This window comes from Primulina huaijiensis, chromosome 12, assembly GCF_012295235.1.
Source record: "Primulina huaijiensis isolate GDHJ02 chromosome 12, ASM1229523v2, whole genome shotgun sequence".
NCBI classification, from domain to species: Eukaryota; Viridiplantae; Streptophyta; class Magnoliopsida; order Lamiales; family Gesneriaceae; genus Primulina; species Primulina huaijiensis.
The window spans coordinates 5,680,347-5,698,015 of NC_133317.1; the positions used below are offsets into that span (position 1 = coordinate 5,680,347).

Genomic DNA, 17,669 nt, shown 5'->3' on the forward strand with positions numbered 1-17,669 from the left:
TGTCTTTCTTGAGTTTTGAGTCGGGGGTTGTCATGGATTTTATTGTTGTTGCATTTTGTATTGTATTCCTGTTATGGTTTTTGATGGAATTCTTGAAGAAAAGAAGGGAAAATTGCAGTACCGAGGCGCCATTCCGGATAGAAAAACCAACCCTTTTTGCCAAAATTACTGCTTTATCGAATCTTGTAATCGCCATGTCTTATATAGGGTTCTGCATTCATGAAATTTGGGTTTTCGGAGCCTCCTCGATTGAGGTTTCGCTGTCATCCATTGCTTGGAGTTTAGCTAGCGTTGCAGCAGTTTATTCGGTAAATAGAACCCAACGAATAGGCAAAAGGTGGCCGTTAGCTCTTGTTTCTTGGTGGTGTTTTTCCAGCATTCGTGATTTGCTCATCGTGATTTTTAGTCTCCTCGATCATTTCAAATCCATTGAATTTCCAAAATTTCTACCAAAATCCAACATAATTGATTTTGTAACCCTTCCACTTTCTGTACTTTTCTTTAAAGCTTTACAAAACAACACTTCTGCCAAGAATTTTAACGACACCACACAACCACTACTCCGCGAGGAGTTAGAGAAATCTTCAACCTTTCGTGATTCTGATGCATTTTCATGTGCCGGAATATGGAGTCATTTGACATTTAGATGGCTTAATCCTTTATTTGAAAAGGGTCATCTTGAAAAGCTCGAATTGGAAGACATACCAGAGATCCCTCAATCAGATACTGCAGATGAAGCTTCTTCATCGCTCGAAGAGTCTCTCCGAAAGCAGAAAACTCAGAGTACGTCTATGCCTAGTGCCATACTCCACGCCATTTGGCGGCCTCTTATCATTAATGGAGCTTTTGCAGGTATCTTAAATGTCTTTATAAGAAACTTTTTTGTAGTTATATGCAACGATGTTTTGTAAGCTTATTATGCACTGTTTCTAGGAGTGAACACAACTGCCTCTTATATCGGTCCACTGTTAATCCCAAGCTTTGTGAACTTCTTATCAACTAAGAATGACAACCTTAACTGGCAACGTGGTATGATTCTTGCATCGATCTTTTTCATTGCAAAGACACTGGAATCACTCTCTCAGAGGCAGTGGTATTTTGGTGCTCATCGAATTGGTGTAAGGGTCAGGGCGGCTTTAATGGTTTTGATATACAAAAAATCTCTTTCAGTGAAGTATGGTGGTACAAGCAGCGGTAAAATCATCAATTTTATCAACGTAGACGTTGAAAGAATCGGAGATTTTTGCTGGTATTTTCACGGGATTTGGTTGCTTCCGGTTCAGGTTATGTTCGCCTTAGTTATCTTGTACAGGAATTTAGGTGCTCTACCATCTGTTGCTGCTCTTCTGACCACCATTCTTGTAATGGTGAGCAATACTCCACTTGCTAATATGCAAGAAAATCTACATACAAAGATAATGGAGGCTAAAGATTCGCGTTTAAAAGCTACTTCCGAAATGTTGAAGAGTATGCGTGTTTTGAAGCTATATTCATGGGAACCAACTTTCTTGAAAAAGCTGCTCCAGTTGAGGGAAACTGAGAGAGGCTGGCTTAAAAGATACCTCTACACAAGCTCAGCTGTGGCATTTCTTTTTTGGGCTTCGCCAACTTTAGTTTCAGTCGTTACTTTTGGAGTCTGCATCATTTTAGGTACACCCTTGGCCTCAGGCACAGTTCTCTCAGCATTAGCCACTTTCCGAATACTTCAAGAACCAATATACAATTTACCAGAACTTATATCTATGATCGCTCAGACTAAAGTATCCATAGATCGAGTTCAAAATTTTATAAGAGAAGAAGATCAGAAGAGGCTGATACATTATCACGCGTCTGGCGCACCTGGAGTTGCCATTGAGATTGAAGCTGGAGAATATGCTTGGGAGAACAGAGACGCGAAGCGACCAACCATTAAGATTACTGAGAAAATGAGCATACCAAAAGGTTGCAAGGTCGCTATATGTGGCTCAGTTGGATCTGGCAAAACTAGTTTTCTCTGTAGTATACTTGGAGAAATACCAAGAATTTCAGGGCCAAGAATTAAAACTTATGGTTCAAAAGCTTTCGTGCCACAAAGTGCTTGGATTCAAACAGGTACCATCAGAGAAAATGTACTATTTGGAAAGGCGATGAATAGGGATTTATATGAAAATGTTGTGGAAGCATGTGCATTGAATCATGATATCGAGATGTGGGCTTGTGGAGATTTGAGTGTAATAGGGGAAAGAGGGATGAATTTGAGCGGCGGTCAGAAACAAAGGATACAAATGGCAAGGGCACTTTACAACAACTCAGATACATATTTGCTGGATGATCCTTTCAGCGCGGTTGATGCACATACGGGGGCTCATATGTTCAAGGCGAGAGATTTTCCTTTTTTTTTTGTTTAATATTTAATTTTAAATATTGGCTTGATGATCAATTCTATTAAGTTTCCTTTTTGCATATATAATGCAGAAATGTCTGATGCAACTCTTGTATAGTAAGACTGTAGTGTATGTTACTCATCAGTTAGAATTCTTGGATGCTGCTGATCTTGTCTTGGTAAGTTGTGAAGATTTAATACCATATCCTGGTAAAAAACACAATTTTTATGGTGCTTTTCACTGTCGATGAATATTTTATTTGCAGGTCATGAAAGATGGCAGAATAGTAGAGTCGGGAAAATACAAAGATTTGATTTCGAACCATGATGGGGAACTCATAAGACAAATGACTGCTCACAGCCGTTCTCTGAATCAAGTGCGCCCTCCCAAGCGTATTGGCTTGGGTAAAAGTTACTGTCACAAGCAGCAAATGGAGTTAACCGAAGAAAAATTTGTTGACATGAGCAGAAGTAGCCAAGTTTCTGATAGAAATCTGCACGAGGAAGCTGAAACCGGCAGAGTAAAATGGCATGTGTACTCTACCTTTGTAACTTCTGCATATAAAGGAGCTCTAGTTCCAATAATCCTCTTGTGTCAAGTTCTGTTCCAAGGTTTGCAAATGGCCAGCAATTACTGGATCGCCTGGGGATCAGAAGAAGAAGGTAGAGTTACAAGGGAGCGTTTGATTGGGATATTTGCGTTGCTTTCTGGTGGTAGCTCGTTCTTTGTTTTGGGAAGAGCAGTTCTGCTATCAACTATTGCTATCGAAACAGCACAACACCTATTTCTTGGAATGATAAGATCAATTCTCCGAGCGCCTCTATCTTTCTTTGATTCCACACCGTCGAGCAGAATTCTTAAAAGGGTTGGTAGATTTTTAGTCGAATTCACATCTCAAGTTACATAGCATTGAATGTTTAACTAAAACAATAGTTTTTTAATCACAGTCATCTACAGATCAAAGCATAGTGGATACAGATATTCCATACAGGTTAGCTGGACTAGCATTCGCTCTTATTCAGCTGTTGAGCATTGTTTTCCTCATGTCCCATGTAGCCTGGCAGGTCTTCTTCCTGTTCGTCGTCGTCTTTTCTGTTTCCATATGGTATCAGGCAAGAAAAATTTTCATTTCCTTGTAAAACATAAGAAGATTTTTCTCTCTTTAATTTAATTACTGATAAAACCTTCCATTCAGGCATATTACATTAAAACAGCAAGAGAATTGGCGCGTATGGTTCCAATCCGACAAGCCCCGATTCTCCAACACTTCTCTGAATCGATATCTGGTTCAACTGTAATACGGAGTTTCAACCAGGAATCTCGTTTTATGAACAAGAACTTGGATCTCATCGATGCTTATTCTCGAGTTGTATTTCATAATGCTGGCACGATGGAGTGGCTTTGTGTTAGAATAAATTTTCTGTTCAACTTGGTTTTCTTCTTCCTCCTCGTTATCTTAGTGAGCCTTCCCAGATCAGCAATTGATCCCAGTAAGTACTTTATCCTCTTGATTTTCCTTCTACGTGCTCCAAAAACGGAGCATCAAAGGCTTACAAAACACCACATTTTCTTGGTTTCAGGCTTGGCAGGACTAGCAGCAACATACGGTTTAAACTTAAGTGTGCTCCAAGCATGGGTAATATGGAACCTATGCAATGTAGAAAACAAGATGATCTCTGTGGAGAGGATTCTTCAGTTCACCTCCGTACCTAGTGAAGCTCCACTTCTAAATGAAAATTTCAGGCCGGAAACCGAATGGCCACTCAACGGGAAAATAGAGATTGAAAATCTCCATGTACAGTACAGTCCTGTTCTTCCTAAAGTTCTTAAAGGAATCACCTGCACCTTTCCAGGTGAAAAGAAAATCGGTATCGTTGGAAGAACTGGAAGTGGAAAGTCTACTTTAATCCAAGCCCTTTTTAGAGTGGTGGAACATACAGAAGGGCGTATTTTGATCGATAACATAGACATCTCAAAGATTGGTCTGCAAGATTTAAGGTCTCGGCTAAGTGTAATCCCTCAAGATCCAGTTTTGTTTCAAGGAACAGTGAGGATTAATCTTGATCCTCTACAAGAACATGAAGATCAAGAGATATGGGAGGTAAGGGGTCGTTAAAACGCAAAAAATATACAGTAACTTTCTTGTACCGAAAGAGAGCACATGATTTACCAATAACACTAGAAATTGTGCAAAGTGACAGGTTTTACACAAATGTCATCTAGCCGAAAATGTTAAGCAAGATCAAAGGCTTCTTGATGCACCAGGTCTTGAAAACTATTCAGATATTTGTGTTGAAACTTATTTTGATTTGGGTTATGAAATTTTTGAAAAAATGTTGCAGTTGCTGAAGATGGAGAGAACTGGAGTGTGGGACAAAGGCAACTCGTTTGTTTAGCTAGAGTTTTATTACAAAGAAGAAGGATACTGGTACTAGATGAGGCTACTGCTTCAGTCGATACTGCAACGGATAACGTGATTCAAAAGACGATAAGAGAAGAAACAAATGGATGCACCGTCATCACAGTGGCTCATAGGATACCTACCGTTATTGACAATGATCTAGTCTTGGTTATCGGTGAAGGTAAGAATTGAGACTATTTATTCAAATGTTAGTCTTCCCTTTAAAATTAAAATCTTGGTTTCATCTCGTGTTACTTACTAGACAAGATTTGCGTCAACTACAGGTAAGGTTATCGAGTATGATTCGCCGGCGAAGTTGCTTGAGGATAGCTCGTCCGCATTTTCGAGTTTGGTGATGGAATATTTGAGAAGATCATCGACTGGGAATAACTGAGATATGTTCCAAGTTTATGCTGATTCTAACCGACACAAATTAGATAGAACTCTGTGATCTAGTTAACGATGCACAAATAGAGTTTTACAGATCATCTCCTTGTAGAAGTTCATAGGATGAAAAATATAAGAATTCTGCACTTTCTATATCATGTGTGTTAAGGAAATTTAAATCTAAGCAAGCTTGTCCATACATATTAAAGTTAGAACAAATCTAACAACTGTGTGGATTTTATATCTTTTAATAAGCCAGAAGTATAGCACATATATATCAATTATATAATAAAATTAAAATTTTTACATTTTTAAAAAATAATTTGAATCATTTGTTATTTATCTATGTTTAATCTCTTGTCATATTAGACAAATAAATTAATTAAGAATTAATATAATTCACTTTCGAAATTTTTTGCCAATTAAAATTCAAACAGTTGATTTTATGTTAATATATTAAATTATAATGAGTATAATATATGGAACGAAATAAATCGACACAGATTTTAAAAATATATACATCCAAACACCACATATAAACTATAATAACATAAAAATCAAACAAATTAGGGATTTTGTCAATGCATAAATCATAATTTATAAGTCCTCAATAATTATAAAAAAACCGTACACATGCACTGCGTGTGCCAAATATCTAGTTTTAAATAATGTTTAGCCTCCTACAGATTTTTTTTACCTTTGTTTTTAGAATTATATATAATTTAATTATATATAATTAATTTTATATCAAAATCGATTTTTATAGACTATATTAATGACTATTAATTTTCTATTAAATACAATTTTAAAATAATAAATAAATCAACATATATAATAAAATACACATTTAAATAAGATTATATGGTAAATATCAAATAAAATTAAAATTTTATACAATAATTATTAAATATAAATTTTAAACAATCAGTATGATTTTCATCATAAAAATTTTGAAAAATAACCAAATAAATAAAATTAGTTTAATTTGATTTCAAAATAATTAAATAAAAATATTAAAATATCATATGTAAAAAGTTTAATATTTTGACAAAGTTTAATAATGATCATTATAATTTATATTTATTATAAATATTATATCATATATATTTTTTTAAGTAGAAAATTACTTTCATGTATTATAATTGCTCATTAATATCCTTTTTTTTCATGCATTATCTATTTAGGATTTTGATTGATAATTGATTTTGAGGAGCAGATGCATGTAATTTTTTGATATACAATTTAATAAAATAATCATGTCTATAACACATACATTGGTTATAATTAATTTTTTTCTTAAGATTTTAATTTTTTTTTTAATTTTTAATATATTTTAAAATCAAAATCAAAATTATATTTATATTACCTTATAAAATTTCATATGGATATGTATTATTTCACTTGAAAGAAAAAATAAATGTGAATATATAATTTTTTTTAACTGCCAAGTAATTTTTATATATATTAGTTAATGAATAATTTTTTTAAAAGTATATAATTTATATTTTTCATCAAGCCTTTAGATATGAATAATTGTTACATATATTATATATATGTATATGTATGTGCTTATTGATTAAATGTGTGTGTACATTAGACATTTTAAATTATTTGTTTTCTATGGTATATTTTTTTAATATCAAATAAGTCGTAGTATTAAACATTTGAAATCATTTTTGTTTTAAGTTTTAGAGTTTTATCACTGTCCAATTATATGCAATATTTATGTTACTTATTTGACCGTGGATTTTTTTATTTTCTTTAAATTTCATAAATAATTAAAAACACATACAAATATTAAAAATTATAAATCAATATATCACATACTATCAAATTTTGTTTATTGAATTTATAAATTTGTCTAAAATATAAATTTTAAAAAAACTGCTATGATGATTCATTTTTAAATATCAAATAAAATAGTCATATAATACGTGAGACATTGAAACTAATTGTTTAACAGTTATTCCTTAAAATTATAGATTATGAGAGCTGATTTTGAAACTGAAGCCAACAAAATTTTTTAGTTCATATTTGGTTTAACTGTTCTTGAAAATCATGGTCGGGTTTACTCTTAAAACATTAATTCCTAAATCTTAAACATTCTTAGTAAATGTTTCAAATACTACTAATTTTTTTTATTAAAGTTATAAATTTGTATGATATATAATTTTTTTTTAAAACAAGTAATACTAAAATATTTAAATTTCTTATTATAGCTAAACTCTCCGAAGTTTTATAAAAGATTCATATTTTATGATATTATTAATATATTAACATTTATAATTGTTGATATAAATTATCCGAAATAATTTATCAATATTTTTACTTTCAATTCTTAGTTAAAAAACCATAAAATATGTTATTATTATATTATTATGTAATTATCATGTTATTCCATTATTGCATATATAATTATTTTTTTCATATATCTTATTGTAATACTATAATTTATTACTTAATTATAAATTCCATAAAAATATAATTACAAAATTGCATTAAAATCATAAAATAACATGTAGAGAGAAAATTAAAAGGATAAAATATTTAAAGGTAATATAAAGATTGATTATTTGATAAAATTAATATAGAGTTACATTTTATTCTTGAAGTGATATAAATTACTAAAATCAATGTATATTGTAGTGATAATTTATTAGCATTTTTTAGAATATTAATTATATACTAGGTTGAATAATTAGACTACTAATTAATTATATAATAAGTGGAATAAATATAAACCGTGTATACAATGTGCTATAAAACTCTTAACAAACATAAATAACCGCACCAGGTGCATACAATATGCTTTATGATTATTGTTTTTAATCGTGATTTTAGAGAAAATGAGGAATAATAGTGCAGTGCAAGGTGGTTAATAAATTTTTGTGATGAACCTTAGTTTCAAAATATTTTAAATTTTAACGATAAGTATATTTTTATTATCAAATATTTATTCATCTATTCTATTTTATTAAAGTTGAGGACATGATAGTAAACACCTAAGAAAGACACCAACTTTACCCTTATGTGATACAAATATTACACTTTTGTTTTTTGTTTTTTTATAAAAATTTCAACACACACTTTTATTTTTTATTTTTTTTATTTCAACAATTCAAATATCAATTTGGTCCCTCTATAATTTGTCAAATTTCACTTTAATCCATCGATAATGATAAAAAAGACTGTACACATAAGCATCGCGTGTGCAAAATAACTACTGTTTTATTATATTTGCGAGGTACAGTAAAACATTGGAAGTGTGTGTTTTGGTTTTTATTTTTTTTATTTGTTTGTTTTTCATGATGCATTGAACAACGAAATTAACGATCGGTTTTATTTTATAGACGAACAAACATTTGCCTTTGTATTCTTATTAATATTAATATTATCATCTAAAATGAACAAATAAACTAGAACTTAAATCAGTATTTTAAAGAATTAAATATTTTTAACTGAGGCCTCTAACCAACGAGGTGTCGTGGTGTAGTTGGTTATCACGTCAGTCTAACACACTGAAGGTCTCCGGTTCGAGTCCGGGCGACGCCATATTTTATATTTTATTATCTCTGCGGTTTTTCTTTTATAACGGTGACCCGTTCCCTCGAATGGGTCGGGTCAACCGCCATTTCACGCTTCTCGTGTTTACCCGGGACGTGTCATTCTTTTACGGTTTTAACCCGACAAGACGGTGAATCAAAACGGTAGCGTTGGATCCTTGCCAAATACGGTGTCGTATGAAACATGATTCATGTAAGACTGCCTGTGTTCAATGCTGGGAAGTATCGCTTGTAACGAATAAATGCACGATCTTTACACTCTGCCAACACCGTGGAGGTTCCTTCCAAAAAGATAAAAGGTTAGATCGTTTTCCACTTATCCCAATTTTTCCTCGTCTGTTTTTCGTTTTAATGTATTTGCTTATATGCATGCGTGTTGGAGAGGTACATGGTTTTGTAAATCAGTGTAAAGGATTGAATTTTCACGAATTCTGGTGCGTGTGGATTGAATATCTCTGTGTATTTTTCAGATCTGGGTGGATATAAGAACGGTGAAACAGGCGAATTGGTTGATGGGATTTTTCATCGCCTTTTAATTATTGATGGAAATGCCTGATAATCATTTTAGAGATGGCTCTTTAGCTGGGGAAGACGGAGAATATTCCCCTGTAGAATCTACAGATGCTGCAACAGTGGATACAGTCGGTGAATCGGCTGATCAGGTGCCATTTTCTTGAAAATTGATTGTATTAAAAATCTCTCCATTTGGTTTCTTCGAATATTTGTCTCTGCCATTCCTCGTGTACTATTTGCAGGTGAATTGATGGAAACATAGTGCTTCCTTCATGATAAATATATATGTCCTACATCTACATATCCATTATGCATTCTATGTTAACTTGTAGGAACTGAAATTTTAGAGTAAAATGCTCATGGTAGGATGTTTTGTTATATTCTTAGCGAATGCATGATTTGATTTATTATAATTATAAAGAAGAGTATAACACTTAACGCAGTAATGCTGAGTATGGCTGTTTGGGACTATCAGCACTTCTTGGTGATTCTTGATGAAAACTTGGCTAGGTTGATTTCTAAATGAGGAATTCAGATTTAGCAATCAAGTTGTCGAGGTTGTTCACAATCCTTCAAATAATATCTGAGAACTATCTTCAGGATGAACTTTTACTTTTTATCAGAGGGTACATCAGATTCTTGTTTTATCTGTCAGTTTATTGAACTCTCGAAAATGGCACGGTTTATATATGCTAAATATGTTAATAACTTTACAATTCAGTGCCTAATGTTAGGAATGTCTTTCTATGCAGGTGGGTTATGGGACCAATGGGACGAGGGAAGCAGATGATGGGGGAAGGGAGGATACATTTGTTGATTGCCCAGATGAGATAGAAAATTCTGAAACCCAACAAAATTCTCAGGAAAAGGAACTCTTGCAGGATAACCAGTTTCATGAATCAGATAGTGGGAATGAAGTTCAAGAATTCGCAACTGAGATGGATATGATTCATGATATGCAAGAAAAGAATGTCTCTGAGAAGGATGGATCAGCACAAGAACACGAGGTTCATTCTTGGTTGATCTGTCCTGTTTTAATCTGTGATTGTGTATATAGAACTGAATAAATACTTTATTCTGTGCAGGAAGAAAGGGTGGCATTTAAGAGAGGACTTACTCGCCTTTGTTATCAATTGAAGGTTTTGAAGGAGCAACATCCTTCATCTATTGAAAATGATGATCGATTAGTGAATCATTTTCCAAATGAAAGCAAAGGTTGGGATGAGAAGAACTTGGGATCTGGTGCATCCTTAAATGAGATGATCTGTGAGTGCTCCATGCTTCTTGACACTGCTTTGAGCAAGCCTTTGCACAGTGAGGGAAAAGTTGAAGAACTAAATGCTGTACTAAGTAGAAAAGATCAGGAAATTGATTTTCTAAATACAAAGGTAGCTGAATTATCCGAGTCAAAGCATGGAAATTTGTTTCAGTTAAATGAGTCTGGCAATGTGAATGATCAGCACATTGAGGAAATTGTGAACAGGACATTATCTTCTCTTTCATTGACCCTCCATCGAGACGAGTTATTGGAAGGAGCACTAGAAGAAAAAATATCTAATGTTGAGAAATCAGTTTTGTTTTTAGTTGAAAAGTATAATTTTTTCCTTTCCGAAACAGACCAGCTGAGGGCATGTTTAACCGCGGTTGGATCAGATATCAACACAATGGATGAAATTGAAACTTTTGTGATCGCACATGACAAAATTTTTGAACTTAGAAGTAAGGAAGAGAATTTGCTCCAAAACCTAAGCTATTTAGATGGTGAAAATAGAAAATTGTTGGAGCAACTAGAGAAACAGCAATCAGTTGTTGAAAGTGCAAACTCAGAAATTGAAAATCTAAGTGCTGTGTTGGAACAAGAGAAGAACAAATATGCTAACATCAAAGAGAAGCTTAGCATGGCTGTGACAAAAGGAAAGGCATTGGTGCAGCAGAGAGATTCGCTGAAGCTATCATTGGCTGAAAAAACCAGCGAGTTGGAAAAATGTTTCACTGAACTGCAAAAGAAGTCAGATTCTCTAGAGGCGGCAGCTTCACTTCAGGAATCCCTTGCAGAAAAGGATACTATACTTAAACAATGTGCTGAAATATTATCAGAGGTGGTGGCAGTGGATGAACCAGAGCCTATAGATTTTACTGATAAACTAAGATGGCTGGCAGATGAGAACAAATCATTGAAGGGTTTATCTCTACAATACCATAAAATGAATGATGCATTATCTTTTTTAAGTTTTCCAGAAACAATTGAATCTAATTCATTAGATTCCCGTGTCTGTTGGCTTGCGGAGTCATTCTATGCATCCAAACAAGAAGCCATCAAGTTACAAAAAGAGATAGATCAAGCAAATGAAGCTGTGAGTGGGGATTTTGATCGCTTCATGACTTTAATATTGCCCGAAACACTGAAAAATAGCTATCTTCTAGCTAAATTGCAGGATTTAAAAAACAGTTACGAAGTACAGGAAAAGTTGCAGCATGAGCTAATTAAAGCAAGGGAAGCTGCAGAAAATGTGATCGATCAACTGAATACATCACGTTTAGCCGAATCTGGGGAAAAGAACTGCCTTCAAATGGAGTTGGATAGCTTGAGAAAAGAATATGAAGCAGTTGTGAGAAAGGAGTATCAACTTTCACTGGAAAAGGATCAAATAGTAAGTATGTTACGCGAGGCATCTGGACTTGCAAATGATGGTCAACAAGAGGATCACTCAGATCAATTTGAGGTGATGACCATAATTGACAGTTGTCTTGCAAATATTCAGGAAAAAACATGTCACATCAAATCAGATCTAGTTGAAGTTGAAATCTTTGAAAGATTCCAGAGTCTTCTATATATCAGAGATATCAAAGTGAGTCTGTGTGAGCTACTTTTAGATGAAGATATGTTGCACAGAATGGAGGTGAATCGGATGTCAAATGAATTGCAAATGACAACTCGAGAACTTAACACGCTTAAGGATGAAAAAGCTGGCATGCGGAAAAGTTTTGAGCAGTTGGAGGAGAAATGCGCTCTGCTCAGGGAGAAGTTATCGATGGCTGTCAAAAAAGGCAAGGGGCTTTTCCAAGAACGGGAAAATCTGAAGGGATCTCTTAGTGAAAAGAATGTTGAAATTGATCGGTTGAGATCTGAACTCCAGTTGAACATATCTGCCTATAATGATTGCCAGGATCAAATCAAAAGATTGTCACTTGATGTGGATCGCATTTCTCGATTGGAGACTGATCTTGTTGCTGCACAGGAACATGCTGATCAACTCAAGAAGTTCTTAGCAGAGAGCAACAGTAGACATCGAGGAGTTGTGGATTCTATTGAAGGCATCGCTGCTCCAACCAATTTGGTTTTTGAAGAGCCTGTGGAAAAGGTGAAATGGCTTGTTGGATATCTCAGTGACCTGGATATTGCAAATACTGAAATGGCACAAGAATTGAGGAAGGTTAAGGATGAAGCAAGTTCGTTGGCTAGCAAGTTGTCTGAAGCGCAGACTGTGACAAAGTCCCTGGAAGATGCCTTATCAATGGCAGAAAATAATATATCTCTGCACTTGGATGAGAAAAGAGAACTTTCAGTTTCTAAGTCGCTTCTGGAAGAGGAATTACACAGGGAAAAAAAGGAAGCTTCTTCTAATACTAGCAAGTTTGAAGAGATGTCTGCAAGTAAAAGAGCTCTTGAGGATGCTTTGTCCCTGGCAGAGAACAATATTTCCCATCTCATGAATGATAGAGACATAGCTATAGAGAGTCAAACTGTTGCAGAAGAGCAGATACATAAATTAAGGGAAGAATCTGCTGTTCATAATAGAAAACTTGCTGATGCTGATAAAATTATACAGTCCCTTGAAGTTGCACTGTCTCAGGCACAAGAGAATGTTTCCCAGCTGTCTGAAGAAAACAGTAAGGTGCGAATTAGTTGGGAGGGTCTGGATAATGAGATAAAGAAACTCAGGGAAGAAGCTGATTCTCATGCTACCAAGCTTGCTGATGCCTTTGCTAAAATCAAATCGCTTGAGGATTCATCATTACTGGCAGAGAATAACATGACCAATCTCATTCTGGAAAAGAACAATGCTGAGAAAGAGATAGTAACACTTAATTCTGAGTTGAAATCTTGCATGGAAGAGTTAGCTGGAATTCATGGAAGCAAAGTAAATTTCTCTTTGGAGCTATCTGGTCAGATAAACCGGCTTTACTTGCTTCTTGAAGATGAGACGGTGTCAACCTTGTTAGAACTATGTTTTAAGGAAATAATAGGGGGACTGAAAAATATGGATTTCCAACTAAAAGAAATGGAGGATATTTTTATGGAAATGGATTCAGATGTGCCGCAAAAGGGTCCCTTCATGGAGGTATAATTATTTTTTATAATGTGCATTCATTTTATTATTACTCCATGCTAGTAGGCTACATGGTTCAATATACTCGAGCTGTATTGGAACCCCTTCTTCCTTGCCCCTGGCATGCACATATGAAAGGCAATCAAGAAAAAAGAAGTAAAAAGAATCTCTCTCTCTTTCTCTCTCTCCCCCTCTCTCTGATGTATGTGACGCCATCTTGTGTATTTTTCTTATCGGATGGTCTCTCTCAGCATTCTCTAATTTTGTAGGATGCTTCTTCAATTTTATCAACACTATCTCGCCTTGATAGTGCTTTAAATATGGAAATGCTGAACGATGTGGTGAATGCAGTCGATAGTGAGATTATAACGTTTCATATCGAGCAGATTGTGGAAAAATTCCATCTGAAAGGCAAGATGCTGGCTGATAAAGTTGAAAACGTCTCTTCTTGTATGGATGAATCAATTCAACTCCTTTTAAATAGCTTACAGAAGACAAAAGACAGAATTATTGCTATTACAAAGTACGTAAAATCTATGAAACAACAAGCGAAGAGCGTTGAAACAGATAAAGAAGCACAGGAGGATACCATAGCGTCATTAAAAAGTGATATAAGAAATCTATCATCTGCTTGTACCGATGCCACTCAAGAGTTAGAGTTGAATGCTCAAAGGAATATATCAGAACTGAGATCTATTCTTGAATTTTTAAAATTGGATGGCCGAGTCTCCGGTTATCTGGGGAAAATTGACGGTCATTCTTCAGCAGCACTTTCTACCGACCCTACGAAGACAACTGAGAGGATGTTACTTGCTGCTAGACAGAATCAAGATATTACTCAACAGTTTCTGGATGTAATAAATAAACTGATTAGTATAACAGAAGATATGCATAACAAATTGAAAGAAACTGAGTTAATTTATGGTGAACTCTCGAAAGAAAGAGATCTATACCTAGACAAGACCTGTGAGTTGGGGAATGATCTGAAAGAGCTGAAAAACTCATGTCATGATATGAAGCATATGCTAGATGATTATCAGGAAAAAGACGATAAATTGACGAAAAGAGAGAGAGAAATTTCTGCTTCGTTATCCAAAATTCAAGGTGCTTAGTCCTTGATGATTGAAATCTCTTATATTTACTGTGTTTATTGCTATTTGTCTGGATTTTTTTCTTTGGACTTTGAAAGTTTATTTTTCTTATGTTTTTTTTCAGAATTGGAAGATTCTCTGTTATCAGCATCTGAAATAAAATCCATTTGGAGTAAGATAAGTGCAATTGCAATCCCTGATACTGCGTTTGCAGTTGGAGATGAAGTGCCGAGTGATTCTGCTAATATGAGAAAGTTGGTTTATATTATAGATAGTTTTAATGGATATGTGCAGAAGGTAAATTCACTCTCTGATGAAAAGAAAGAGCTGCAGTCAATCATTGATAAGCAGATCTCCGAAATTGAACTTCTGAAGAGTAAAGTCAAAGAACATATAAAAAATGAGAAAGACTCACGAGGCATGGTGAATGAGTTATCGGAGCTCAAATCAGGTTTGCAAGACATTGTGAAGAAGCTTGGGGGTAATGAAATGATGGTCGACCAAAATTTAGCTGGAGTATTGCCCTTGCTTGATGAACTTGTACTGACCTCAATGCTGGAATCTGAAAATTTGAGATCTGAAAATAAAGAACTTGGTGCCAAGTTGCTCTGGACCGAAAGGATTGTTGATGACTTGTCAAATAAGGTTAAAGTACTTGAAGAATATACTAATGCTAAAATTACTCCGACTGAGACAGACCAGGAAAGAGGAACCTCCAAAGCTTCCGTGTCTACCCAGCTAGAGATAACAGAAATACAGGACTTGGTAAACCTGGTTCTGTCTATATATTCTCATCGCTAACACTGTTTAGGGTGTATCTCTTTCCTTTTCTCATTGGCTGTTGGTGAAGAATGTTTTTATCCTTTTATTATATTTTCTCCAGTTTTGCTTTGATTTGAGGTGGCAAATAATGTCACTTCTGGCTCTGGGACCATTAATTATCCTTCCTGTTCCTAACCCCCCTTCTCACAGTTCATATGGTGATGTTGACAATTCAAATTTGGGTAAAAGAATCAAATTTCTAGAAAGAGTCCCAGGTACTATAGATGGTTAGAAAATGAATTGCTAACTTAGTTGATAAGAAGATATGGCCACTGAAACCATGGAGGCTATGCTCTTGATGGAGTTAACTTATTGAAATTTTCATTATCACTTTCACAAATAAAGAGAGTGAGTATCTGACAGACTTTTTCAGAAGCCAACTCCAAGTCCCATCTTAATATTTTGCATAAAGGGAGTTTGACGAATGATTTTTTTCTTACCACAAAGTAGGAAATCTTGGCTCCTGCACCGCCATGACTGACTCTTGTTCTTGTTAGTTTTGTGCTATTCTAATTTTTCGAGGTACTTAGGAATACCTATTACCTCGTTCCATATAGGTTTAATTATCCTTTAATTTTCTTTGTTTAGGCACTGTTCATGTAACAATTTTGATCAATTGCAACATGTGTGTGCTGCTTTCACACTGAAACCAATAAAAAAAGAAAAGGAATATATTTCTGAAAAAATAGGAGAGTGCTACTCGGTTTGGTTGTGATAGAGAATGATGGTTTTTCACATTTTAATCTTTCAGGGAGCAGTTGGTACGAGTAACAACATTCCTCTTGCTCCATCTGCTGCTCATGCACGCACATTGAGGAAGGGTTCAAGCGAACACCTTGCGATCAACATCAATTCTGAGTCTGACAGGTTGATGAACAGTCTAGAGTCTGATGAAGATAAAGGTAAACATTTGTAGGATCGATTACTTTCTTAAGACGTTCTACGTATGGGGACTAACATGAAACATAGCTTTCGCAGGTCACATTTTTAAGTCCCTGAATACATCTGGTCTGATTCCTAGACAAGGGAGAACAGCTGCAGATCGAATAGATGGAATTTGGTAAAAGAGAAATGCTGAGAAATCCTGCTTTATCTCCAACTTGTCCTCAATATGACATTCTTGTCTTTATCATTCTAAAGTCTCATTTCCTTTTATTCAGGGTGTCCAGCACTCGAACATTGATGAGCCATCCGAGAGGGAGACTAGGTCTCATGGCTTATTGGCTCGTCTTGCACATATGGTTATTTGGCACCATTTTGTAACGCGGGCCCTTAGAGAACAATCCAGACTTCAAAAACTAGGAAACGTTATCTTTTTGTACAGAAGATATAGTCAGCATCATCATATTCATTTTTCAACATCTCCTTAAGCGTAAGTGTACATCGACTATTGCTAAGTTCAGTCTCTGCAATGAGATATGTTATGAATTCAGCTTACAAATTGTTTACGATGTGGGACATATTTCAAAAGCATTGTGTAATAAATTTCATTACTGAGTGCTACGTTTCAGTGTTTTTGTTTTTATAGAATTCTTTTGAAGTTTTCGAATAATGAAAAAATATTTCAAGTCTTTATTAGTTAAATAGCACATACAACTGCACTTCCGTCTCAGCAAAAGAAGAATCAAGTGGGCATTTGCCAAAGATGCTTCAAGAACCTAAACAGTATAGATAAATTACTCTCCTCCCGATTCTACTTATATCTACCACGACGAAAGCAAGTCTGTGTAGAACGAAAATTTCAAATCGGGGACACTTTTGGTAAGTGATGTTTACATGCTAAAAGACTCAAGTGGATTCAGTTCAAGCAGAATGCTACGGTTATACAACAGGCATGATGCATCTGGTTTTCATCTGAGAAATTCAAGAATTTCAGTTTTCATATGAGACATTCAAGAAATTCAGATCCCGGAAATACACATGGATCTCAAAACTGTGAAGTCTCTTTTGACAACACAAATTTACAAACAAAGACATTTGATATACAAATCAAGTAAACTATGATTTCCCCGGAATCAAACAAAATATAATCTGGCATTTAACAAAATCAGTGATTCTACAGCATCGAATCAAAGTCTACAACTTTCCTTCGAACCTAATAACAGGCTTCCGAGGGAGGATAAATAAGCGTAGCACGAGAAATTATAGAAATAATAAGTCTACTTTCCTTCCAACCTGCTAATAGCCTTCCGAGGAGG

The 17,669-nt window shown here is 34.7% G+C and overlaps 2 protein-coding genes and 1 non-coding gene across 4 annotated transcripts; all 3 read left to right on the forward strand.

The window, feature by feature from the left end:
* Positions 1 to 6: 6 nt before the first annotated feature.
* LOC140989909 (putative ABC transporter C family member 15) lies at positions 7 to 5,368 on the forward strand. The gene is made up of 10 exons (XM_073459439.1): positions 7 to 852; positions 934 to 2,357; positions 2,455 to 2,541; positions 2,629 to 3,228; positions 3,311 to 3,475; positions 3,559 to 3,853; positions 3,944 to 4,464; positions 4,565 to 4,628; positions 4,706 to 4,945; positions 5,049 to 5,368. The coding sequence occupies exons 1-10, from the start codon at positions 33 to 35 to the stop codon at positions 5,156 to 5,158; spliced, it is 4,326 nt and encodes a 1,441-aa protein (XP_073315540.1). The 5' UTR covers positions 7 to 32; the 3' UTR covers positions 5,159 to 5,368.
* A 3,261-nt stretch (positions 5,369 to 8,629) lies between these two features.
* TRNAV-AAC (transfer RNA valine (anticodon AAC)) lies at positions 8,630 to 8,703 on the forward strand. Its single transcript has one exon. It is a non-coding gene; the product is annotated as a tRNA-Val (tRNA).
* Positions 8,704 to 8,796: 93 nt separating this feature from the next.
* On the forward strand, positions 8,797 to 16,974 carry LOC140990096 (trans-Golgi network-localized SYP41-interacting protein 1-like). 2 transcript variants are annotated; one of them, XM_073459673.1, is made up of 9 exons: positions 8,797 to 9,013; positions 9,185 to 9,376; positions 9,980 to 10,234; positions 10,313 to 13,570; positions 13,828 to 14,662; positions 14,774 to 15,414; positions 16,223 to 16,373; positions 16,441 to 16,531; positions 16,632 to 16,974. In XM_073459673.1, exons 2-9 carry the CDS (start codon positions 9,257 to 9,259, stop codon positions 16,732 to 16,734), a joined length of 5,454 nt encoding a protein of 1,817 aa, XP_073315774.1. In that variant the 5' UTR covers positions 8,797 to 9,013; positions 9,185 to 9,256; the 3' UTR covers positions 16,735 to 16,974. The 2 variants fall into 2 exon arrangements, with proteins under 2 accessions (XP_073315774.1, XP_073315775.1); XM_073459674.1 differs by having other exon boundaries at positions 8,798 to 9,013; positions 16,450 to 16,531.
* Positions 16,975 to 17,669: the final 695 nt, after the last annotated feature.

Excerpts from the sequence above, each read along its gene's own strand:
- LOC140989909 (XM_073459439.1), top strand. The coding sequence starts at position 33 with ATGGATTTTATTGTTGTTGCATTTTGTATTGTATTCCTGTTATGGTTT. Across the intron at positions 2,358-2,454 it reads CGGGGGCTCATATGTTCAAG|AAATGTCTGATGCAACTCTT; the intron begins GCGAGAGATTTT and ends TATATAATGCAG. Across the intron at positions 4,629-4,705 it reads AAGGCTTCTTGATGCACCAG|TTGCTGAAGATGGAGAGAAC; the intron begins GTCTTGAAAACT and ends AAAATGTTGCAG.
- LOC140990096 (XM_073459673.1), top strand. The coding sequence starts at position 9,257 with ATGGAAATGCCTGATAATCATTTTAGAGATGGCTCTTTAGCTGGGGAA. Across the intron at positions 13,571-13,827 it reads AAAAGGGTCCCTTCATGGAG|GATGCTTCTTCAATTTTATC; the intron begins GTATAATTATTT and ends CTAATTTTGTAG. Across the intron at positions 15,415-16,222 it reads TAACAGAAATACAGGACTTG|GGAGCAGTTGGTACGAGTAA; the intron begins GTAAACCTGGTT and ends TTAATCTTTCAG.